The sequence below is a fragment of the Plectropomus leopardus genome, chromosome 14, assembly GCF_008729295.1.
Source record: "Plectropomus leopardus isolate mb chromosome 14, YSFRI_Pleo_2.0, whole genome shotgun sequence".
In the NCBI taxonomy this organism is placed as follows: Eukaryota; Metazoa; Chordata; class Actinopteri; order Perciformes; family Serranidae; genus Plectropomus; species Plectropomus leopardus.
This window is the reverse complement of record NC_056476.1, coordinates 5,841,061-5,867,577: the sequence shown is the minus strand read 5'-3', so window position 1 is coordinate 5,867,577 and position 26,517 is coordinate 5,841,061. Positions and strand designations below refer to the sequence as shown.

General features: G+C 40.5%; 1 protein-coding gene across 3 annotated transcripts in view; it reads left to right on the top strand.

Moving 5' to 3' along the window:
• pcnx1 (pecanex 1) overlaps positions 1-26,517 on the top strand; it is a 52,155-nt gene that overhangs the window by 8,822 nt on the left and 16,816 nt on the right. Inside the window, exons 3-16 of one of the 3 annotated variants that reach the window (XM_042500091.1) lie at positions 787-892; positions 3,367-3,403; positions 6,018-6,080; positions 6,790-8,523; positions 11,626-11,755; positions 14,979-15,172; positions 17,737-17,830; positions 18,807-18,864; positions 19,620-19,852; positions 20,669-20,822; positions 20,987-21,019; positions 22,571-22,742; positions 25,067-25,177; positions 25,380-25,471. In XM_042500091.1, the coding sequence (XP_042356025.1) occupies positions 787-892; positions 3,367-3,403; positions 6,018-6,080; positions 6,790-8,523; positions 11,626-11,755; positions 14,979-15,172; positions 17,737-17,830; positions 18,807-18,864; positions 19,620-19,852; positions 20,669-20,822; positions 20,987-21,019; positions 22,571-22,742; positions 25,067-25,177; positions 25,380-25,471 (3,211 nt within the window). Of the gene's footprint in view, positions 1-786; positions 893-3,366; positions 3,404-6,014; positions 6,081-6,789; positions 8,524-11,625; positions 11,756-14,978; positions 15,173-17,736; positions 17,831-18,806; positions 18,865-19,619; positions 19,853-20,668; positions 20,823-20,986; positions 21,020-22,570; positions 22,743-25,066; positions 25,178-25,379; positions 25,472-26,517 lie in introns of all 3 variants that reach the window. The other 2 variants (XM_042500092.1, XM_042500089.1) reach the window with 2 other exon arrangements.

Sequence of the window (26,517 nt, the reverse complement as noted above, 5' to 3'; positions counted from 1 at the left end):
CTCATTCAGAAGGAACAAAGTCAGTTCGCTTCCAGTGTTTTACTGCCCATGACTCGAAGACATGACTCATATTCACATTCCAGAGGGAGTGCTTAGCAGGACGCTGAGAGAGGGGAAAGGCAACGGGAGGAAGGAGAGCTCTCGACCACAGGGGCAGTCGCAGTCGCAGCTTTGCCCACACATCTGGAGTTACATTCCAGGTTGTGCGAGTTTACAGTAGAGCAGCCGAGCCGAGCTGAAGTTGATTAAGGTGTTTTTCGCACCACCACCCACTCATTTTCCCCTTGCTGGTCCTTTTTTCCAGTCTCCGCTCATCTGCTCTACGCGTTGTAGTTCATTACTCGGAGTGTTTGTGTTGTGGTTTGACCCGTTATGAAACATTTTTGGCATATGGAAATGATTTATAGACAATCCTTGGCAAGTTGTTTGTTTTGACATACCAACTGGTTAAAACAAGCACGTCCGGGCTAAATATAGGCCTGGAGAAAATCTACATGGATGCTTTCATCTGTTTTTGTGCCTTCAGTTGATTTTCAAAACCCCTCATAAGGGATGTAAAATACAGGCCTGTTTAATAAAGTTACATGATTTGTTTTGCCCTAAATTGAGTCAGGTGTACTGATTGAAGGGAGGGACATACAGTAAATGACATAAAACAGAGCCAACTGTAGGCAGCATCACAACAAGATGGATGTTGCTTTTCACTTTTAGGTCACTCTTAAGGGAGGGAGCGCACTGTGCCTGTGCTGGTAAAAAGTGTATGCATGTGTTTGTGTGTGTGTACAGGGACCCTGGAGGGGGTATTGAGATGGCAGACTTCATCAGGCAAGAGACTCCACCAGTGGACTGCAGCTCCAGGAACTCCTATATTGGGTTGGAGTCTCACCAGCAGGTAAGCAGAGCACTGGTCTGCTGCACACTGCAAACATCACAGGGCTGAAAATGAGATAATAAGGCAATGATGGTTATAAGACACGCCCCCTGCCTGCTGACATTTGTTTCTTGTCCTCAAATTTCAAGATAACCCGGTTATTTTTCAAATGTAATTTACTGGGGAAAAACACAATCTGATATTCAGGCCAAAGCTGTGTTTACTGTCAATGATCGGTTTCTTTTCCGTTTACTGTCAAACAGCACATCTTGTCTGCAAGAAAAATGAGGTCCCCTAATGTTATGTCTTGCACCAAATGGCAGATATTACTCTCTATTTAATATAGTGCAGAAATGATCAATGCCATCATAAAAGTAAATTATCATTTGTCCAAAAATGCAAGTTCACGCTTCTAAAATATAAGGAAATGTCTTACCTCCTGCCTTCTGTGGCCAGGTGTTGCAAATTGTCCTTTCACTACAAATAATAAACACAGTGCATTTGGTTCTCGTGCATAAATGTACATTTCTTTTCTTTTTTTTTATTAATTTCTTAATTTGGAAATGTTGGCATACAAAAAAATACAGTGGGCATGTACCTAGACTAACATTCCCTTTTTTAATGTGCATATGAACACCTCAGCCAACCACCCTCCCACCCATCCAAAAAGGAAATATTTACTCGAAAGAAAAATAAAATAATAAACACATACATGCATTTGTAAGTGTGTGTGTGTGTGTGTGGGTGTGTGTGTGTGTGTGTGAGAGGTTGCACTTAGCTGTGACAGATGTAATTATGCGTATACACATGTACTGTTCAGTGTCTATATGCATACCTGCCCGCGTCAACTTAAAAGGTGTACGCATTACATACAGTGTACATATATAAAAGGGATATACCCATAAGCATTGTTAGCATAAGGAGGTGCATGTGAAAACAAACAGAATGTTAAATGTACATTTCTAATGCTATGGTGATGTCCACATCAAATAAACTAAACTAACTACTTTGGAGTGAAGGTACCATAAGCCTCCAGAGCCGCTTCAGTGCTCCTCACCAATTTTGTAGAACTCTGAAGATATTCTTTCAATTATATATTCAACCTTTAATATATATGGTAATCCTGTTGAGATGGAGGTATCTTTTTGGCAAGAAAGACCTGAGTACAGCATATATTAAGGAGAACAAACACAGCCAGACATAACAAAAGGACACAGCATCAGAGACGGGCACACACATCAGGAACTAGAATGGAGGATGAGACCAGACCATTCAGAGAGCCTTGATGCACAAAATAATTAGTATTTGATATGTTTCTCCTCCCTATTATTCAGCTTTTTCCTTTAATTTGTGCCCCGTCTGTTATTGACATGAAAATTAGAAAAAATTGGGTTTAAAACTCCAGGTTGTGATTTGCATTTGTAACAATATTCTAACATTTTATAAACCAAATTATCGATCAATCCACAATAAGCATAAGCAATTTAGCTTCAGATTTTGTATACTCTATTGTGTAAATTAATGTCAAGGATCGAGGATAGTTTTATATTCCCCAAGGGGCAATACTTTGTACAGAGATAATAATCAACACTGAATACAGTACAATAAATAAAATGCATGAGCTACTTAAAAGGCCAATTGCAGCAAAGATAAATGAGTTCTTATGTCTTTTGGTCCTGAGCATGTTTGCTTTTGAAGAATATTGTGTCTACATTTTAAACTGAACTTCATCTGAATAATCCAATACCTTCACTTTTTGAAAGCACCACTTTGTCTACAAACAAATTCTAAACAAAATAAATCTCTGCTTGTGTTACAAGTGATAAATGAGCAGCAAACTACTGCTACACCTACAGGGAACAATTTTAATCTTCCCACAAACAAGTGTCATCTGCTGAGTGCTGACAGCTTTTAAACCTCTTTCCATTTTAGTGTAACATGTACTGTGTGAACTGCAACCTGTCAAAGTGCAGACAAACAGCTAAGACAAACCAAAGGAGTAAAAGTCCAAGTTTGAAATTGACTTTTGTTATTACTGGACAAAAGGAAGGACCTGTTTGTGTATGTGTGAGGGAGCTTTTCATTACGTATGATCCTCACGTAACCTGCTGTCAGCTGATATCTCCTTAAATATTCAAAGTTATTTCGCTGTTTTATTCTGAGATATATTTAACCTCTAAATCCCCATGGGTGATGCGCTCTCCGTCTTTGTACTGTGTGTCCTTGAGTCGCTAATCAGCCGGCATGTTCTGCTCAGCTGCTGTGTAGCGAGTTGGAAGGGAAGCCAAAACTTTCCTCAGTGATGACAGTGAAGAGGCGCCGGCTGTTTGTAATACACAAAACAGGGTCTTCTTTTGGATGTCGAATTCTATAACGATCACACGCCTTGGCAGTTTGCCTGTATGAAGATTTTACTTCAGAAATGTGCTTTTGACATCCTGACGATCTTTTTTAGAAGACAAATGGCTTAATTTATCTTTTTCTTCAAATTTCAGATTGCATCCACACACGGAAGAGCAACAGTAGCCAAAGGTAACTATGACTGCCTGTTCATGTATTCTTAAATCAAGTGTCAAGTTAGCCTTGGGTGGTATCAAGTTATTGGGGTATATTAGCAGTGTTTCCCATTAATAACCAAGACTGTGGCGGGCCGCCATAGTCTAATTTGTCCCACCATAGTCTCAATTAAACAAAGGTTTGAATAAATGAATGAATTGCGCTGGACTGTTAATTAGGAGCGATATTAAAACACCGTTTGGTTATTTATAGTGAAGTAGGCAGAGAGGAGCAGTAGAACATTAGCCGCATTAAAAGTAAAACTAAACTAAAACTCTCTTTCACTTCAAAAAATCTGCAAATATCTTCTCGTATCCATCGATCTGATCAGCTGTGAACATATCAACAGATCAATTGTTTGCCCCAGGAGTGACATTCAGCTGCGAAAGATATAAAAAAGAAGGTTGCAAAGTTGCGCAGTATTCGTGGGGATTGGCTGTATTTGCGTAAGCTGTCATGATTGCAACATCCTGGAGGGGCTCATTTATTGAAGTGAAAAACCTTAGAGGGGTTGTGGCATGTAGTAAATTTGCTGCTTGAGCACATCTCGGGTGGGGCAGGGGGTTGTGGCATCTTTACATATAACTTTGAAAGCACCGGTTGTCGTGCTGATGATTGCAGGTTGGAAAATTGTAATATATCACCTTTCCCTAGACAATGTCCTACATGCTACATGACATGGCATGCTACATGATGTCAGCAGCATCTCAGTTGTTTTTTTTTTTACTGTGATCTACTTTATTTCTTGGTGTAATGTCAAGAAGATATGAAGGTATGAAAAAAAGATGCGTTTTCTGATGTGTTTTAGTTTTCTCCAGTTTTGGTTTTACAGCCTTGTTTGTGACCCTGTGATGCATTTTCTCTCTGCCGGATTGCCACATCCCTGACCATGATCACCCCAGCTGCTCAGGAGATGTAGTCTGACTCAGCATTACTGTGACCTCACCAGTCAAAGCAAGATGAGGCAGCTTTAGACAGCCACTGCTGAGTTTGAAAAAAATAAAAAAAGTAATACACTGTAAGACCCAGCATGGGAGTCGTTCTCCAGAAACTCGTTATTGGAAAACTGAGAAGAAGACAATAAATGAACTTGTAGCTTTGCTCCGGGTCCATTGTACTGAGTGTTAGAGTGAGGCGGCTGCGTCCTCTGAATAATTCAGCGAGTCTGTTCGATGCCATTCTAATTAGCTGGCAGTTTGTGATGACAGGAAATGGTCGGAAGTGGGACAAGGGCTCTGCTGGGGTTTAGCTTTTTAATCTTCTTCCCTTCAAGGATTCCATCTATTCAGACTGTCCATCAAAAACTCTCAGGAAGTATCCCCAAGTAAGACGCGCAGGATTTGTGGAAAAGTGATTGCAAAGAACAGTTATGTCTTCGTTCAAAGGTTATCAGGGATTTCAAGGAATCTGTTCAGAAGAGCTCATGATATTTGGTGTCTCCGGGTATATATCTCTCAGAAGTAGTGATTCATAAGCAGCTTTTCCACCAAGCAGGTCGGGTTAGTTCAGTTTGATACACATATTTTGTGTTTCCCTTGTGAAAAGTTGTGGATGGTACTGTTTACTGTCTCCATTTTTGTCACCACACTGCTTGTAGTACCTAGCACACAGATCCAGAAGTAAAAGGTGGAGCTAGAGACACTGCAGTCCATTTATTGGTCAGTGGAGAATCAACACTGTGCTCAGAGTTGTGGCTGGTTTTTAAAACATTAGCAAACTATAACTATAAAAAGAAAGCATGTTTTGCAGCCTCGAGCAGCATCTCCAGACTGAGAAGAAATATTTTAATTCATTGGGCTGACTGGCGGAAACTTTTAAGCCGGAACGTTTACTTGTAATGTTACTCAATGTGTGAGATGATGACGTGAATCCATCAACACACCTTAAATATCAAATTGCCACATTGACTATTTCATTTGTTTTTATTGTCTCTCTTGGATCATCTTACTAAGACTGAATCTTAGTAATGAGTGGATCTTCAGAGGTTTAAAAAATTTATATTAATTGTTACTGGATTATGTGAACCGCATATATTTTAATCTTCACTTGGAGAAAAACTGTGATGGAGAGTTGTTCTTGTGTGCTCCAGCAGTACTAAACCCCTGCTGTTCCCTGACTAGGTGTAATGCACAAACCTGCTATTTTTAAATACTACATTGAGAGATACTCTCGCTTCACACTGCTCTTTTTTATTCTGAAAATGTGAGTGTGCAGCCCTGTTCTGTGGATTATAAACGAGGTGCACACTTCACACTGTATCACCGGGGAGCAAGGAAATACAGTGAGTGCTGCTGGATGGAGCAGCGAGTCACAAAACCCCACCCACATGTAAGAGTACTGTCTGTGGTGGAAACGCTAAACAGATCTAGGCTCGATGTACGTGTTCGTAGGTGTAAATGTTGGTTCCAAAGGTACTATACTGAAAGCTTTAAATGGAAACGCGGCTTTAGAAGATGGCAGAAGTTTCTGTTTCTGTGTACCCTCTGTAGAAGCCTGTGACGTGTGGGTGACCAGGGTTAGTGGTTGTGAATGTTTCAATAATTGATGAACATGTCGTTTCTTAGTTCCTTTCTTCCTATGTTCTCAGGAGATGTGGGAAAGACTTCAGATGACATCAGTTTGACTCTTGTCGAGAGCTGCAGTCATGATCATGGTAAACATGCATCAACTTCACCTACAAACAGAAAGCTTCTTTGTGTTTACTATGTAAAATCTGACAAGTTGATCTTAAAGTAATCTTTGAAACCCAATTCCTTGAAAAGGAAAGAAAATGTAAATATGAATCTTAATTAATGTTTATTTTGTATTGAAGTCTTAAGTTTACTTGAAATTTAGCTGTATTTACTTAATCTTGTGGAGTTGAAAGATCAATTTAATTAAAATTGTCATTTTAAGTTGCAAATTTACAGAATTAATTATATAACAAAACGTCAGTAAAATCAACTTGTCAGATTTTACAACCGTTTTCAAGGTGTGATAACAGTCTCAGAAAATATTGCAGTTTCATAGTATAACATAATTATTATATATTCATTCAGAATGATGCTAAAAAAATGAAAACAGAAGAGTTCATTTTAGATTAACAAATGTTTTCTCATTACAATTTGGATTTAAAACCAATTTTGAAAATGGAATTATATGTTAAAAGTTTCACTTTTGAAAATATTTTAAATAAAAATGAGATTCTCCATCCAGTTGCGCTTGTTTTTTCAATAGTTTAGCAAATGTACACAGTATGATAACTGTCAACTTTCATATCAAGGTATAACTTAAAACTGGTGTATAGCTGCAGCCTTCCTCATGTTACTGGCTGTGACATCTCAACACTGTCTTTAATGTTTCTTTTCTTTGTGTCCGTTCAGATCTGCTATCAGATACAAAGATGTACTGCCTTGTTCCCAACGACTCCTTCGCCTCCTTGCAGCCGTCAACCTCCTTGTGTCCTTCAGAGCTGTCCAGGGAACCTGCTGATCTCTGTAATTCTGCTGCTTATCACTTCAGCCTGTCACACTCGTCGTGTGACACAGAGGTGACCACTCATGCATCCATGCAATCTCAGAGCTATAGGAAGGAGCTCCGTTCTCGGGGGCTGCCTCGGACCTCTAGCTCAGCAGGTTCTGCTTTCCCTGACCCGTGTCTGCCAGACTTTGCTCTGTACCCTCCACCTAGGAGAGGAGGCCTTGACCCTGTGTGCGAGCTGGAGACAGTCATACCACACAGGTTGGGGATCTGTGGCAGGGAGGGGGCCGAGCGGCTGTACCAGCAGGACCAAGCTGTGCCCTCCACCTCGGGAATCGAGTGTTACAGGCACAAAGAATCACGCAGAGTAGCCCGCTCGGCCTCCAGGGAAGCAGGGGAAGGCAGCTCAGGACTGTACCAGGTGGAGGTGGGTGGTGGTGGGAAAGGCTCCAGTGGAGGAGGAAAGTCCCAGGGAGGAGAGCGCAGTGCTGATAGCCTGAGGAGCTTGAGCACTCGCAGTAGTGGCTCCACTGAGAGCTACTGCAGCGGCACAGACAGAGACACCAACAGCACCGTCAGCAGCTTTCACAGCGAACAGACCAGCTCGACACACGTGGAGAGCCTGTTCTCGCTCTCAGGGGATGAGCGTGTACGGGACAGAGGAGATGCTGTATCTGCTCCCGCAGACGGCAGGACTTCCAGCCTCGGCAGTATTAGCTCTCGAGGTCTAAGCAACCTTCCTTCCAGGGAGGCCAATAAAAACCCGCATGCCAATGAGCTGACTGCTAAACTACCTGCTGACACACCTCCCACTGCAGCCCAAGAGCTGGTAGAACCTGGCAGGTGCCAGGAAGAGCCTGGCATCAGGACCAATGCTGACGGCTCAACAGGTGTAGCTGCATCAGAGCAGGAGCAGGCGAAAGACGACAGTCAACCAAAGTCAGCCAACATCGTTCAGAGGACTTCCTCCCTGTCAACAGGGCGCAGCGGACGCAGGCGGACTGGCAAGAAAAGGGCAAGCAGCTTTGACGCCAGCCGTCACCGGGACTACATGTCTCTGCGTGGTATGGCCAAGCCTTGTAGTGCTGTGTTTACTGGGGGTGGAGAGGAGGACTCCAGCGATCAGAGTGAACTCAGTTGTGCCTCCAGTCTCCACTCCGCCCACCACCTAAGCACAGACAGCTCATCTAGCACCACTTCCCGCTCCTGCCACTCACCAGAGGGCTGCTACAGGGCCCTGAAAGCCAAGCACACTGCAGCCAACGCGGCCTCCTCCTCCTCCTCCACAGCAAAAGCTGCGGCAGGATCCGAGGCGGGAGCGCGAGCTGAAGGGAAGCGGCGCACCTCTCGCCGTACCCCCAGCACAGGCAGCGCCAAAACACATGCCAGAGTGTTGAGTTTGGACAGTGGTACGGCAGCCTGCCTTAACGATCCCAGCCGCCTCGGAGCTCCAGCTGGGCCTCGGCCCCTTACCACCTCCAAGTCGGACCTGGAAGCCAAAGAAGGGGAAGTCCTGGATGCGGCGTCCCTGCTGGGTCGGGCCTCCCAGCTGGAGTCAGTGACCCGCTCCAGAAACAGTCTGCCCAATCAGGCAGCTTTCACTGAGCCTCAGGATGCCACTGCTGCTTCCCTGCGGGGTACGTACCACACACAGCGCTCCCACATACTGTACACAGTGCATTCTGTCTGCTTTACCAGGAGCGTTTGATGACTCGTCCGCACTTCATGTCGTCTCTGAAATGTATCACAAGAAATAATTTGTTCAACACTATCCACATTTAACAGTGCTGATTTATCTGCCTGTTCAGACATGCATTCTTTTTTGTGAATTATCAGCAGAGCTCTATTATACTGAGATACTCCCAGATAGAATACTGGCTCTATTATTAGTCTGCTTTTGTTATTTTTGCTTGCTTTGCAGATTTAGATTGTTTGTGTGGTAACTGAATGAGGCTTGTGTATTGAACATTAACAGGAAACCATGTATCATGCCCACTTACTTTACCAGCAAAACTGAGACTGTTTTGGGTGTAGTCCTTCAGATATTAGAGTTGTTTTTTGCCTCTGTGTGTGTGTGTGTGTGTGTGTGTGTGTGTGTGCGCGTGCGTGCGTGCGCGCGTGCGTGCGCGCGTGCGTGCGTGTGGACGTGTCTGCATAAGAGATGCTGTCTGCCTTGCTCATTCGGTGTAACCATGGTGAGTTTCCATGGAGTGACAATTCTGACCGAGGCATAGTGTTCCTTGTGTAGATCACTATTAGCATGATGGCACAGTGTGTGCTTTGTGCTGAGGTTAGGCAAACAGCAGCTCTCTTATTAGTGTCATACACACCGAGTCACACAGACACTCCCTTCCCCCACATTCTTCATTTCTAGGTTCTTGTTCTTTGGCTTCTGTTTCTTGCCGTTTGTTGTGTTTTTAAGTTTCTAAAGTTGACACCTCCTAGGATGTACAATGTGAGAGCAGGATATGTCTGGGCTTGTCAGACGTTGGCTGGTTTCATAGTGTAGCGTTTGATTCCTGCTGTCTGGATTTGTGTTAACCTGACTCTGCCTTCAAGGTCACAGCCGCTTCCATATAGGGGCATTCATTGGTTGTAGAATCTAGCACAGCATCAGTTGGTTGGTTAAACCTTTCTTTGACTGGATTTGATGTCCTCAGTTAGTGGTTGTTGTTGGGAATTTGCTGGATGGACAATATTTGCATGGCACTCCCCTTACCATTTGGCATTGCATACATTGCAGCGAGTCTAAGCGGCCTTTTAGTGAAGAAATAATGCATTCCATCTCAAATGCTTATAATTTGATTTTAACCTCAGCTCAACATAATATACTTCAGGGTTTTGCATTTAAGGTTTCACATGCTGATTTGTTGAGCAGTTCTCAGAATTTTGATTTGTTTACATGTATTCTCTTTGTGCTTCTGCATTTGGTGCAAATTAACATTTAAAGGGTTTGACGCAGGAATAAAATTAGAAGTTTTTCAGCCTTAGCTCTCCGTCAGCTTGCCCAATGGTGATGTCATTAATGGTATTATTGTGCAGGATTAACGTATAGATTCGTACAAAAGTAATCCCTCTTAATGATCTCTTATGACATAGTAGCAGTTTGTGGCAGAGTATTTATCCTCAGAAACCCTGCCCTCTGCTTAAATTTTTTAATTTTCTTCATATCTTGCTGTGTTTGGGCACTGCTGGGCAAAGACTGTAGGTAACAAATGGGTAGTGGAAATTGTGGAAACTGTGCTGAAAAATATACACAGATGCAAACTGCCAAGAAGACAAAGTTTGCTCCAAAAATAAGGTAGATCTGGATTTGGTTTTCACTTTCACTTTTGCTGGCCATGTTTACAAACAAAAACCAACCAGTCCTGCATAGTGTACCTTTAAAGCAAGACTACAGTATAAAACTTTGGCTCAACACCAGCCTCAGTGGCCACAAGTCATAAACATAATATAACCATAAATGCTAAAATGTAGCATCAGAGAAGCACATTTAAAGATGAGTCATAAAGTCGGCAAACTGACTCAGCAATGGCAGCGTTACAGCAATATCTATTTAAAGTTTGCTCACATTAGCAAAGAATTAGCCACTACGAGCTACAGGTCTAACCAGATCAAGTAAGGCTTAAACAGCAAAACCCCTGTGTGAAATGCACTGAGCACTGAGAGTTATGAATTTTACTTCTGAAAAGGGCTGGGTAATATAAACCTATTATCGTATCAAGAGATGAGACTATATATTGCCTTACATATTGGATATTGTTTTATCATGATATGGAATAAATGGTGTTTTTTTTTTTTTTGAAAGGTTGCATCACAGTAAGGTGATGTACAATTCTGCTTGTTTTTATTCTTGGCTTTACCCAATTAGTCATTATATCTATATTACTAATTGTTGATCATAAAAGAAATTGTGTTAATATTTAATACTTATAGTCATTCCTATAATATTCTCACATAATAAGAGAATTTGGTAAAAAAATAAAAAACAAAAAATGTTCAGTTCTGTCACACAGTTCTAGCATTAATGAATTGCTTTTGAGGAGATATAAAAATATCGAGATATATATTGTGTATCGAGATAAAGCACAAAAATATAGAAATATAATTTCCAACCCATTTCACCCAGGCCTACTTCTAAATACAACTTTTGATTTGTAATAGGAATAATGTGTTATGTCATCTTCTAAAAGTAAAACAACTGACTATAGAGCATCTTGGGGAAATTAAGTGTTTGAATATCCTTTATTCACCACTTGTGGCCACAGCAGGCATTGTCCAGCAAAAGCTATAAGGTTTTTTTGAAATGATATATAGATATGTCTTGGAAAATGTGTCATTTCAGACGTATGTTTTAGTAGTGTTTTAAGTTTGTTTTCGCCCTAATTTGATAGTGACAGTAATAGAGCTGAGCTGCATGATATGGAGTAAATGGCTCCTCAGGGGTGACACGGCTCACGTCTCAATCACTAGACCACCATTACAGTACACCTATTTTAGTCATGTTGTAGCTTATGTCTTATTTTGAAATGGTTGCCCTTATTATGGAGTGACACTCTTCTTAAATAGATTACAGTTTAAGCAGCAGATTTTGTTACTGTTGTTGGTTTGTTTTTGAAATGTTGCTGAAATCCCAATGAACACATGGAGATACCACCTCATACAAGTGTCCACATAAAACTCTCAAAAAAAGAAACACATCCAGTCTGACTGGCCAATGATGTCTCTCACCATGACAGCACCAGGGAGCGAGGAGACGGTCGTATTTCGGCGTGAACGTAGCACGTTTCGCCGGCAGGCTGTGCGGCGGCGACACAACGCAGGGAGTAACCCCACCCCACCCACCTCTCTCATTGGATCTCCTCTCAGGTACGCCGTGCATGGAGCAGGGGTCGTTTCTATCGTTGTGTTGCCTGGCATGAGCATGTTACCAGGTGGCGCTCTTTCTCCTGTCCCACATCAACACCAGTTTGCGTCTGCTGCACTGCATGACATCGAGCAAGACGTCATCTCATCACTGGATGGGTGTCTCCACTCTGCATGTGATGTCTTTCGTCCTCTTTTTCTCAAGACTTCACTCTTTTCATCCTCTTATCATTCGATCTAATCTTTGAAATTCCACATTTTGAGCATGGATCAAAGAATGGAGTTCTTACAAACTCAAAGGCTCAATGCCACAAGGCCTGACTAATCTGCTTGGCTGACATACCGTCTCCCCTCTGAACTGCGCATGATTCGTTCAATAATACAGACGTCCTGCTGTATCACATTGCTTTGCCCTTTTGAATGACCTTTCTAAAGAAAGAGATGAAGATGATATTGATCATTTTAAAATTCAAAGGTTTAAGTCTGTCCCCACAGGAATATACTTTGTTATTTTGTTGCTTATAATTTTGAGAGTGGCTGCTATTTCTCCTGTCTGCTCATTAAAGCTGTAGGGAGCATCTCTGCTACCCCTCTGTCCTTTTTTTTATGCTAATTTTTCTTTTGATTTAAAGTTTAGACAACAACAAATCAAAAGCCATCACAAGTTACTATCATATATGCATCAAGGCAATAAAGAAAATAATAATAATAATTAATAATAATAATAATAATAATAATATAATAATAACTAAAGCAATAAAATAAAATGAAAAAAATAAAAATAGAATAATAATACTGACACCTATACTCACACACTGACATCATCTCAGGGTTGAGCCCAGCCATCTTTCAGTTACATTAGATTATTGCATTGACCCCAAAGTTGCATGTAGCCATCCAGTGAAAGGGCCCCATGTTAGCATGAACCGATTAAGTTTGTTTAATAAAGAGTATGTCGCCCTCTCGTAAGCTGCAAACTGATTCATTATAGCAGTCCATTCTTTATATGTATTTTCCTCCAATGCCTCAGTGGCATCCGTTTAGCTGTCGTGAAAGCCAAGATAATCCATCTCTTCTCAAAACAGTGATCAGTCTCTTTTGTAACTTTAAGTGGGATCTGACCTTGAAAATCTGAGTCTTCTCTGGAAAGAGTTGTATTTAATCTTAGCTTTCTAAGATGACAGTGACCTGACATGATTGACTACTGTCCTGCAGAATATTTTAAATGATCTGTCAGGTCTAAGGTTGCAGACTGATTAGATGTCGTGGCTGGAAGGTCACAGGTTCTTTCATTCAACAGCTTGTGAGTCCCGTCAGTTTAGCAAAGCAAAGCCCCCCCCTCAGAGATATATCCAAAAAAACACCCCAAAACTTCAGTATGTAAGGTGTCAATTTAAGCACTCTTGGCCGGACAAACATAGAGTGCGTGGACCTAAATGTTTATGTTCCACTGGTCTTTTTCTGTGGATACACATCAGTTCCGTGGGTCCATAAAACTCCTCCAGTTTTGTTGTACAACTGCCAACTGCTATTCACCTCCAGCCAAGATTTTGTGTTTTCCTGCATCTATCTAGCAAGGTCACATTTCTAAATGCTGAGCTTAGAAAAACGTTAAGCAAGGAAAACAAGTGCGCAGCCTGCCAGGGGTCAATAAACTTGCAAAATGCAAAATCGTTCCCTCTTGCACAGATCCCTCCACTCCCTGTCCCTTCACTTTTTTGACTTTCTTAGTGGTGCACTGGACATCTCAAACTTTAATCGATTTACTCACTGTGTGATTACTTTAAAATATAATTATACATTTTAAGTAATCATACAGTTATGTATGTCCTCCACCTGTGGTGTAATTTATCAGTATTACTGATAAATAATCTTCATCTAAAATCTTTTCCTTGTGCATGTAACACCCTGTTGTTGCTCTCCCTGACTGTATTCCCCGGTGTAAAGTGCTACATAACACTTCTTTCCTTAACCTTAAATGTTAGTGTTCCTCTGCTAGGAAAAAAACATGCATTAGCATTTGCACCTCTAGGGTGCAAACACTATGGGTAGATCTTTATAAAAATGAAAAGTAGAGCTAAGCCACTACTGCAGTGCCTGGGCTTTTCTTTCAAGCTTTCAGAAAAGGCTACCTTAACATTTAATGTAAAGGCTTTATAGTCAGTGCCACAAATCTCATCCACAGCCGGTGACATGATTGAGGTCAAATTGTGGCGAGCGTGTAAATGTGGTCTGTTGTAGCTTCTTTTGCAGACCACTAAAATTTGTAGATAATATGAACACACTACTGGTACAGGCAACCTGGTGGTAACTGAATATAAGTGACACAATATAAATTATGTATAAAAGTAAATAGACTTTTCTTTTGCTGTCAGAAATCACAAAAAAGTCATACCGTCTTTTAAATTTTCTTAGAGTTTTTGAAGTGAAGTTTTAGGAGGTATTCATCCATAGTCAGTGTATTACATACTATAGATGGCGGTCTGGGATGGCCCAGTTCAGAGAAGCAGGCTGGAGTCCAACACACAAGCAAAATAATGTATTGCTGTCGATGGAGGCAGCAGTACAATGTATTTTAGCCACCTCAGAAGAGTCCCACCTAAAAAAATAAATATCAGTTTAAGTGTTCACTATATTAAGAGTTTTTTTCACTGCTTTACCTTTCTGTCTGACTGCTTGTTCCAATGGTAAAGCTGTTAACAGCTTCAGATCCCCAACTATGCTTTCGTCAAAGCCTAAAGAGTGATTTTAGCTCACTAAACAACAGGAGCTGCTCGTCTGCCGCTGCTTCTGTCAATTAGTTAGTTTATTATTGTGTGATTTTTGTGAATCCAAACTAACAATTTATGCCCAAATCACACAATAACACATATAAACTAACTGTTGGAGGCTTTTTGGTGGCTGAAATATATGTTGTTGCTGACCCTGACCACAGCAGTAGATTGCTACTGAGATTGCTCATGACTGCTTTTCCAAACTGGAAGTGTAACAACCCCACTTTAAAAAAAACTGATCTATTCCTGTAAGACACCAGTCAACACAGGTTTCAGGCCATTTTTTCCCTGGGTTTTGACAACCAGCATATACATCACTTCACCTGAAACCCCTCTATTGTAAAATTACCTCAGTCATCCCTCCTCCCCTTCCTGTGATAATATTGTATATTAACAGTTCCCCTGTGGCCTCCATCACTCATTTCCTCGCCTTCTCCCTTCTCCTCCAACAGTCTTCAGGAGGCTCTCAGCCAGGCCTCCCAGCCTTCTACTTCCCAGGTGAAAAGTCAGCCATCGAGAACCCCGTCCCAGGTGACCGTGCTGAGCGCAAGCGCCTCCCTGCTGGCCAGGAATGGAAGCACACACCTAGAGGGTTCTCAGGACAAGGCCTCAACTGTTGGCGCTACCAGCTTGCAGGATGACTTCGGTAGGGAAGAGAGCTGAGATGCTAACATGAGGGAGTTTCTCATGGAAGAGAGTTGGATTTTTTGATAGTTTTTTTGGGGAAGTAGATCCACATGGCAGATTTTGAATCTCGCGTTGTTCTTGGCTGTGTTGTTCTGGTTTGATATGCTTTAGTTAGAAAGTTGCTGCAGTGGCTTTGGTGGTTTGAAATAGCATGACGAGAGTTGGTCACAGATATGACTGTTGCAGTCAGTCATAGCAGAGCGCTATTATCCACGGTCGGTGGACTGGCGCAATCAGCAATTACCCATGCTCCATTTATCACTGTCTGTGATATTGTCTGTAGCCAATACTTGACCTCACATGAATGTTACCCTGTGATTACAACATCATCCCCTCCCCCACTGCTGACAATCGAGTGATTGCTGTTATACATGCTGCCTATACATGCACATTACACTGATAACCTCATCACTTTAAAACCTGAGTAAACTGGTTTGATTTCTGTCAAAAAGGTGGGGATAAGGCAACAAGAAATTTAATGACATGGCCCAAAAATTAGCAAAAAAGATAAGTAAAAAAGCAACAACAAAATGACCTGAAAATCATTGATTAAAAAAAAGTCAAAAACAAACAAGAAAATTAGTGCTGAAAATGAAAAATGTAAAAAAAAAAAAAAATGGTGTCTTTATCTTTATTTTCTTTTTCTTGAACATAATTTTAAATGTGAAACTATTATATTTACGAATACATTTTTCTCGACATTTTCCCCCTTTTATTGATAATTTAAAAAAACAACAACTAGTTTTTAGGTAATTTTCTTGTCACTCTTTTACTAATTTCTTGCAATTTTGGGGACATTCCTTGCCAAGTTTGTAACTGACTTTTCCCACAATATTTTTGGAAACAATTTGCTAAGGCTTCAAGTGGCCAAGTAGCTTGTGAAAGGCAACTGACGCAGCACAAGAAAACTGATGTCAAACCAGGTTTCAGAGGGTTAATGATTGTTTCAAAAAACAGAGAGGGGGTTTATAGCGAGAGCTGATTAACGTCCTTCCTCTGAACCAGTGATTATTAGATTACTTCTACTCATATTTTGACCCGGAGCAGATGGCTATTAGAGAAATTTGGTGATCTGAGTGTCTGAGTCTGTGTTAGTAATCTCAGAGCATTATAATTCTTGTGTATCTAGGTTTTAATAAGCAGTTACATAAAATGAATGAATGAAATATCTCAAAAACTATTGAAATGGCATGCTATGAAATTTTGTACACACATAAACCTGCCAAACATCAGCTAGCAGCAACTTAAGCAGCGATTTAAGTAATATCTGGCAACGAAGATGACATAACGAGTTCACCTGCGGTTTCCATTTCTAGCAGCCTAGGTAACGTTACTCCTACAGATGTGATGAAAGGCTCTCAGGAAATAGCTTGGGAATTATAACATACATAATACTGTTGTGTATGTGCACAAAAGTATGTTGAGTGATAGTACAAATATTTGGAAGCAGTGCATAGTATGAGATTTTGGACGCAGCGTTTAGCAGAGTTAATCTGCAGCCTTGATGTCAGACACAAGTTTACTGAACACTTATGCAAAGTTGCATCAAGCATCTTAAGAAAACCTTTTCCTTTTTAGCATTTCAGAAAAAATGCATTGGAAAAATTAAACTTGGGTCATGTCCTTATTAGATATCCTTCAGTAAAAAAATAAACATTTTGAAGTACATTTTAAAGCTCTAAGGGAATGCTAACAGTTCATTTTTCAGTTGCACAGTCATCCTTAATTTTCTTCATCGGCAAACAGGAGAAAATGAGTGCTTTGAGACATAAAAACCCCTATAGATACATTTGTGTTGTGTTTAAGCATTATTTGTTGATTCACACAATAGTTTTAGGGCATCATGCATCTAACTCCAGACTCCTCACCTCATCACAGATTCTTTTTCTCACTTTTCCAGCATTTTTAACAACCAAACTATTAACAATGAGAGAGAGAGAGATTTTGGATTGCATTTGAAACCTGAGCTGGAGAAGCGTTACCATAGCAACTTTTTTACATTCCTCCTGGATTTTTAGGAAGAATGCAGGAATTTTTTAAAGATATTTCTTCTTTGGAAATGAACGAAATTACATTGCAAGAGAAGTGCCATTCAGCCAGGCAAAGGTCATTAAATTCTGTCACCTCATTTATTCTCGTCATCTGTAAGGAACTGTGTGCAGGATTTCTGACAAGATTTTTACCATAGCTGTTCATGTAGACTACATTTATACAGGATAAAAAGGACATGTAGAAAATATAAATGATATAATATATCTTCACTAAAGCAACAGAAGCACAGTGGGAACAACCTGTCTGCTGTTGAAGGAAATGACAGACTTGCTCACAGCCTCTTTGGGGAGGAGACGCTTTCACTCAATGATCCCATTAGCTCAGATGAACACAGTAATATTATCAAAGCCATCTAATTCCCTGTATGTAAACATGTTGGTAATGAAATTATTCCCACAGATGACATCACTCTTTCCTTCTGATTTCCGTTTAATGAATTTGCTTCTCTTTGTTGTTGTTGTTGTCTTCCAGGAAAGCTCACACCCTCCTTGTACGAGGTTGGTGGGTGTGATGTGTCCCTGGTCAATTTTGAACCTGCAACCAGACGAGCCTCCAATAACGTATGGTAAGTGTAAAACATAATTGGAGAGAGAAAAAAACAGTGCCTACCTTCTATATTGTTCTTGACTTGAGCAGATATTTCAATCACTTACGCATGCAATTTTGTGTTGAGACAGTGTCCAATTGCTAGATAGTTAAGCAGCTATATATGTTTGTTGCAGAAGCATGTAAGTGTGCAAGATAATGCATAAAGGATATGACAGGACTAGTGACAGAGGTTGCACATGCTGTTAGCTGCTTAACTGAATTAGTTGGCCAAACATTTTCTTTCATTTACTGAATTTTAAGACTTGACTCAGTTTGAACAATAACTTGAAGACGTCACCTTGGACTTGAGGAAATTGTAACGGGCATTTTTTCAACAGGCACCATTTTCTGACAATTTAGAGATCCAGTGAATTAGCATTTAATCAAGAAAATAGTGATCAGAATAAGAAATTCTTATTTGTAGCCCTAAACATATTGTACAATTTCTATGCAGATGATACTCAATTGTTTGAAAAAAATAGCTTTTGCAAATTGGAAAATGATTCTTGTCATTTGCAGATTTAGAGACCCTTGTACACTCCTCCTGACACATATTACAGTACAGTACTGTACAGTTAAATTATACTTGGTTAACTTGGTTTTAAATTTGCTCTATAAATAAACCAACTAAACTTTTCTTGAGTTCTTCTGAAGGCGCAAATCTTTTTCCTCTTCCATTAAATTTTTGTCCAATAATCTACCCAATATTTTTACTGAGTTTGCAGTTGCATATCTTTCTATTCTTTCTTTTTGTGGTCACGTTTCCACTGGCTCCATTGGTGTGTGAGATGGCTCTAGGTTTTTAAAAAACAACCATACAGTACAAAAGCAAAGCAAATAGCCTATTGGCTATTTAGTTTGAGGTCACCAGGAAATGAATCACGATTTAATACAGTAAGTGCAGCAGATGCTTTTCTCTCATCAGTGTGCTCATTTTGTCTAATGCCCTGCAGGGACACCGACTCCCACCTCTCCAGTTCTACCTCAGTTCGCTTCTACCCTCATGACCTGGTGAGTACCCAACCAGTGAGCTGTCGTGTGTGTGTGTGTGTGTGTGTGTGTGTGTGTGTGGTGTGTGTGTGTGTGTGTGTGTGTGTGTGTGTGTGCGCGTGCGTGCGAGAGACATAGACATAAAAAATGAAACACAGGACATACAGACAAAAACATTTCTTTTCTCTGCTGTATCTGTTTTGCATATTTTTGCATAATATTTCTGCCATTCATAACTGTCGGTTTGAACAGTTTTCTTGCTGTGTTGGGTGTTGCCCCCCCCCCCCCCCCCTATTGCACTTTCTTGTTACCTCAGACACAACACAAATCATATTACACCAATTTTAAAATCCCTCGACTGGCTACCAGTTGGCTCATGAGCTGATTTTGAAAATTGTTTATTTGATTTCAAAACCTTTTACAGCCTGGCACCTACGTACTTATCTGATCTGATCTGTGCCTGCTCTATATGAGCAGTAAAAGGTGTCTTTGATCATCTGTTACTGGCTATTTAACCATTTGTGCAACAAGAATCCAGATGGCTAGGAGTGGGTGAGGTGGTGGTGGTGGTGGTGGTGGTACAGTCTTTATGCTGTGCATCAGCCAAAATCGAAACATTCAGATTTTAATACTTTTCGTATTTCTCTTCTCCAAACTGCATTAACTGTCTTTTTAAACATCAACTGTTTCTATTTAAAATCACATTTATAAAATACTTTTGCGTTCAGTGATTGGTCAGAATGCAGCATGAATAGGGTTGACTGACCGTGAGACAGATCTCCCTCCCTCAGATCCGTCTGAACCGTCTGCTGACGATGGACCCAGAGCTGCTGGGGCAGCAGGACGGAGATCTGAGTCCAGAGCTCCAGGATGCACCGCTGGGACAGGAGGACCCTGCAGCCGCCGCTGCCGCCGGCAAAGCCAGGCAGTACTACCGCTTGTGGCTTTTGCCCTTCCTGTGGGTCGGCCTGCACTTTGACCGGCTCACCCTGCTGGCACTATTCGACAGGTAAAAAAAAAAGCCCAGACAGCACTGTCATTTTTAAAAAAATTTTTTTTTTTTTTTTTTTTTTTTTTTAGAGCATTAGGTAGCTTTACTCTGTTGTTTTAAGTCTAGTGAGTTGCATTGAGGATGGATACCTCAGTGGGTTCTACAGCAGAATAAGACATTTCTTTGTATGTAAATGCTAACACCCATGTCATTAGGTCTATTGCAAAATTAAAATCATTCCACTCGTTAAGGCATTTGGAGACCATGCTTTTATCTTCTCGTCTTGATTACTGTAATTGTCTTTATGTGGGAGTCAGTCAGTCAGTCAGTCAGTCAGCCTTGTTTCTCCTGCAGCTCATTTACAATGCAGCTGAATGCTCCCCACCAGCAGCAAGAAGAAAGACCAGTGAAACACAGATTTTAAGATTGTTTTTAAAGCACTGCAAAGATTACAGCTGGTATATATCTCCGACCTTTTCAGTCTACCTGTTAGCCTTTCCAGTTTCCTAATCAAGCAAGCAGTACTCTCAGTTCAAATCCAAGTGTGACTGAGCATTGTCTGTTCCCTCGAGCAGTTTGTCTTACTGTATTAGAGCATCCCTTTCAATTTTCATTTTAAATACTGTTCTAAGACCTATTTTCAAAACTACTTTTGCTTCTTTACAAATGTTATCATGACCACATAATCACTTCGATGCTGTCTTTATTATTGAATATGTCTCTGTGCAATATAGTACTTCTATTTTTACATTTTACCTTTTTTTTTAACTTGTCTTGGTGTTTTTTAAATGTGGTTTGGGTACTACACACTGACTTTTCTCAATTGCCTCACAGGAACAGAGAAGTTTTAGAGAACGTTCTGGCCGTCATGCTGGCAGTCCTGGTGGCCTTCCTGGGTTCAGTGCTGCTTGTCCACGGCTTCTTCACTGACATCTGGGTCTTTCAGTTCTGCCTCGTCATTGCGAGTTGCCAGTATTCCTTACTAAAGGTGAATGAGTTAACAGCTTTACATCATTGGACTTGACCTTAAAAAGTGAAACAGAGATGCAACTGATGATCAAAAATAATTTATGCTTTGCTAACTCAAAAATATTTGAGCTATATTGAGACATTAAGTTAGGAAAATTTACTTGTGTTTTTCTTTATTGACAGAGTGTTCAACCAGACTCCTCTTCCCCTCGACATGTAAGTAATGATAACTCTCCGACACTGTTTGGGCACATTAACCCTTTGAAACTTGAGCAAATTGACTTGATTTCTGCCAAAAACATGGGAAGAGGGCAGCAAGCAACTAAAAAAAGAAAAAAGGCCCATACATTTGCAAGAAAATTACCTTACTTAAAAAAAGAAACAAACAAAAAACAAGAAAATGACCTCAAGAAAGTATTTTCTGGATATTATTCCTCATTTTTTGATCATATTTAATAATCTATTTTCAGATCATTTCTTGTCACCTTTACCTTTTTTGTACCTTGCACAAAATTTCTTGCCTAATTGCTAATTATGTTTTTTCCCATTTTTTTTAAAGATATCAAGCCAGTTTTGTCAGGTTTCAGAGGTTTAAATGCCAGTAAAAAGGTGCCTGAATCCAGCACAGGAAAAGTGATGCTGATCCAGGTGTCAAAGCGTTAAAGTATTCATATTATGGGGAGTTTTGGGCTTGAAGGTGATGCTTATATTCTGCATGATACAAAGGTCAGGAGTACAAAATGACAAAATAGAAAATAGCATTACCAAAACAGAAGATAAAAATGACCTTTACACTTAAATGTTAGACTGAGGGTAAACAAATACAGAACTACTTTACTTTCATCTGGAATTTGATGTGTAGTTATTAGTCAGTCTTATTTTTCTGTTTCTGTTTTGGTTCTTGAAAATGATGTTGTTTTCCCCCAGCGAGTCTGCGAGTTTCTCCCTCCCTTGCGTCAGTAGCCTGCTCTGAAACAGCGTCTTTTATTAATGCAGCTCCTACTCAGCTGCAGGCACAAGCTTTAAATAGCTGGCCAGAGTTTAGACCACAGCTCTCTCTCTCTCACTCTTTGTCTGTATCTCCCACTTTCTCTCCACTCTCTTTCCCTCCTCTTCCCCCCTCATGTCGTCCCCTTTTCCCTCACCTCGTCTCACCTCGTGCACCTCTTTCCTTTACAACGTCACTGACGCGTTTTGAGCGAACCTGCGTCTATTTGATCTGATGTTGGTGCATAAACTGTCAGCACTCTGCTCTGCGGAAAAGCAGGACAGCTCGCAGCCTCTTGGGTTGAAACCTGCACACTGCAGACGTGCATTTCTCCCTCTCTTGTGAAACCTTACACTTGATGCTATTTCTGCTTATACCTGTGTCGCTGTCCCTGGGGCTCATGTGACACTGATACCACCGGCTGAATTCTTTCTTGTTAGAATGATTGTTTTATTGAGTTATGCAGTGAGAGTTCTTTGTTTCATACTTTCATCGACAGTGTGTCACGAGGATACGCATTTTTAGTATTGCAGGGCATGGTGGGAATTGACACCCTAATTTTGGCAGTGATGTGCTGCTCAAATAAGAAGAAAGCTGCTTGTAATCTAATCAGTAAAATGTACTTAAAAGAACTGTCATTTGCAGTATAGTATTTTTCCTTGTTTTCTGATCTAAAATGCACACGACTGCATGTTCCAAATACCGAGCTGTGCCGGGACATCATGGGAAACCAGCTTCTATAATGAACCATTTGTATCCTCGTACTCTCGTCCCTGCAGGGCCATAATCGTATCATAGCGTACAGCCGGCCTGTCTACTTCTGCCTGTGCTGTGGCCTCATTTGGCTGCTCCACTACGGCAGTCTGAGGACCACTTCATCCCGCTTCACCCTGTACGGAGTCGCACTCACCAGCTCCCTGGTCCTCGCCTCTGCCAGGGACCTCGTCATAGGTGAGTACACACCCCTGTGTCATTTGTATACAGTGACAGTATTAATTACAATGTCCTTCATTTGTGTGAAATTTTTCAAAATAAATAGCTGACCAAAAAAAGAACACAAAAAACACCACAAAATAATGAAATAACAAATGACAAGGACAAACTGGTGACAGGGGAAAAAGAGAGCCAATAAGTTGAACTTTAAGATACCACAAAGACTACAGCCAACAGCTGACCTGCAGGTGCGTTCTGCACCTCTGTGAGAGGAAATAACTCTCCACACCAACAGGTGATGGTCGTTAGCCAGTTAGCACATTATTCACCGTGCGCCTGTGAGCAACAACACAAACCACCAACATTTCTGCTATAAAGCTCAATGGCAGAAGGAAAGCAATTTAAACTTGTGTAATCTTTTTTTCGATCTCACTTCCTCTTGACTTTAGTTTGATTCCTTTCCTCACTTGCATTTCTCTTTTCAAGTTCCCAGCTCAGAGTGATTTTGTTGACTAAAGAGCTCCACCACCTCCAACGCTGATTCAGTATGCCTAATCTGTTGAAAAACAGCCTTCAAGGGCCGATGTTGGCCAGCATTGACGGCTTAGTGTGTCAGGTCCTCAAAGGCATTTTTTCACTAGTGACGAAACAAAAAAAAAGGATTATTTGTCGATGGTTGTTCACGTTCCAACATTTCACACCACTTCCGACACGGATATGTTTCAAACTGTCACACAGTCATCAGTTCAGCATTGTTTTCACTGTAATAAAATGCTCATGCCGCGCTTAGCTCTACTCACTGGAGACGCGCTTGTTATTCCAAGTGTGTAGAAACGTTACACTGTGGACATATTTTCTCTGGGTGGTCACATGTTATTGTATCGATTTGTAAATACTGAGCTTTATCATTCATGTCTGGACTGAACAGAGTCTAGATTTGTTTATCATATGAATGCGTTTGTTGTATACACAAGGCTTAATGTCCATCTTATACCAGAGCTCTGGGCTCGGCAGATTTTTCAAGGAATGAGTGAGCTTGTATGCTTCCATTGCTGGTAAAAACAATAATAGCGTTATAATAATTAATGTTATTCTTAATGTAACGCTGTCGTTTATCCTATATGTTAAGTTTTATATTATATCCTTTACAACTTTTGCATGTAATTTCTGACAATTAATGTCCACAGGATAACATCAGCTAATGCACGAGGAAATGAATGGTTATACGTTACCTTGACAACAAAGTGTGTTTACTCCTCTTTTGTCGGCCACTCACTATCACAATCAAGTTGAGCTGCTACGCCAGATAATCCTTTTACATTCAGTGTCTACAATCTTAATTTCTCTAATTCTCAGAGGACAATATTTTACTTTTTCAACATCCATATTGTTGTGTGACAGTATGAAACCAATTAAAATATTGTTGTCAAAGGAAATATATTGATCATTAGAGCAAAATTTAAGGTCAAAATAAAGATCAAAGTACAAATTTAATTTCATTTTTGAAACTACATTTAAAAAAGGATTAATAACTCTACCTTGTACCTTGTAAAAGTAATTATGTAACTGGTTTGCTTGTTTTTATTAGCATCCAAAATTCACAGAAATTAAAACAGCTGTGAACAAGAAAAAAAAAACACTTAATTGCAGCTAAATCAGAAGTTTCAGATTTGCTGTGAGGAGGCTTATAGACCAATTTATTAGCACAATTACTTGCATTTTAGTGTGAAAAGGCCTTTAGTAGAGGACATGACACAGTGGATAAGCAGAGAGTTTGGACAATGACAAAACCAAAAAAAATGTTAAATGTTAAACAATACAAAGTGGCTTTGGTATTTTATGAACATGATCATCAAGAAGTTGTCCAAACGCCTACATTTCTGGCATGAGCCTTTACTGAAGCTCATCATGTTTTTTTTATTGTTTAAACACAGTAGTTTGTCTGGAGATTTGTCCTAAAAACACACAGAAATGAATCCACTCTTACACTTTAAATGCTTCCCCAACAACAAGAGAGATTGAGCCGAATCAAGAATAGAAATGCATCCACCAAAATGGCGGGAAAGTGCAATATGTATGAGCCACAATCTCTCCAATAAAAGCGGTGTTTATTTGTTTAGGGGTTATTAAAGCCACCTGTCATCAAACAACAATCAGCATTAATTGCTGCAGTTGCCCTGGAGATGTTAATATCTGAAGCTCACAAGATGCAGAGCAATGAACAAGTCGTCGCCGTCTGCATTATCTGCAGCCTGATGTCTGGGATAACTAAAAAATTCTGAGATGAAAAATGGAGTAATCAGTGTTTAATTTTGTCACCTGGTGTGTGTGTGTCCCTGCAGTCTTCACTCTGTGTTTCCCCATCATCTTCTTCGTGGGGCTGCTGCCACAAGTCAACACATTCGTCATGTACATCTTTGAGCAGCTGGACATCCATGTGTTCGGGGGCAACGGTGAGTGACTTGTAGATGCACAACTTCTCCGCAGGGGTGACTTTGACCTCCACAGAAAGAGACAACAGACACTCACACTCTCCTGCTTTGTATATAATGATATGGCAGGCTTCATCAGAGTGCTGATTTGCATTCTGCCTGGCCCGGTGCCTGTCGGGTTGACTGTTCTCAATGCTGACATCCTTCTCTGTGCTCTCCGCAGCCTCCACAAGCCTTCTGTCAGCGCTGTACAGCATCCTGCGCAGCATCGTCACCGTCGCTCTGCTTTATGGCTTCTGCTACGGAGCTCTGAAGGTGAGAGCGAGGCCAACGAAGCATCTAAATCTAGCCTGTGTGCAATAGAATCAGCTAGATATCATCAAGCTGTAGAGGACTGAAATCCAGTCTATATGTACTTAAAAAAAATTGTCCTCTGCAGCTGGTAAAAAAATACTGGATTTTAACCACCACTTCAGTGTCAAATTACAAAACCTCAGCATTAGAGCAGCATTAAAAAACTGAGGTGTTTGACATTCACAGCAAAAGTGCCTCAGTATTGATGCTTTGTTGATGCAGGAGAAACTTGTTGCCAAGAAATATTCTTGGCACAGAATACAAATTGTTTTTCTTCTCTCTCAACTAACTTTGTTTGCTGTTTTGGAGTGTCTCCAACTGTTTATTTCTAAACACACCGCACAGCTTTTATTATATTAAACCTGTCAACAAGTAATATTTGATTTCATTAAAAAAATCTGCACTCTGGATGTAAACAAAGGTCAGCTATTCAAAGTGTCATAGATTAATGTTCATTGTTTTCCAACAAAATATAAACAATACAAAGCGTCTGCAGCCATCCTAGTACAGTAAGCACAGTGGTGCTTTGAGCTTAATGCTAACATCGGCATGCTGAAGTGATCACAGTGACAGTGCCAACATGCTGTTGTTAAGCAGTCACATCCAATGCTCAAGTGTGTTATTTCCATGTTCTAGGAGAGTTCAGTCAGTATTTGTTAACATGATCTACTCTCTCTCAAAGCCTGAAACCAGAGACGTGAATCTCAAACTTGTGGTGTCATAGAGTGTAAAGTCTGGAGTCTGATTTGATGATTTCACATGATTTGTTTTCTTTTTTTTATACCCAAATGAGCTTTATTCTGTTGTCATTTTCTTAACCTCACAACCCATCGTCTATTTTCTGACGACAGTTTTGTCTCTGGGGGCGAGACCCAATGTTTTGGACTGATCTGACATTCCTCGCAGATATCTGGGCCAAGACTTCCTTTTTCAGTGCACTGGTCTTTTTGGCAAATCTTTATTAAAAAAAACAAATACTAATATAAAGCTATATCGTCATCAGACGA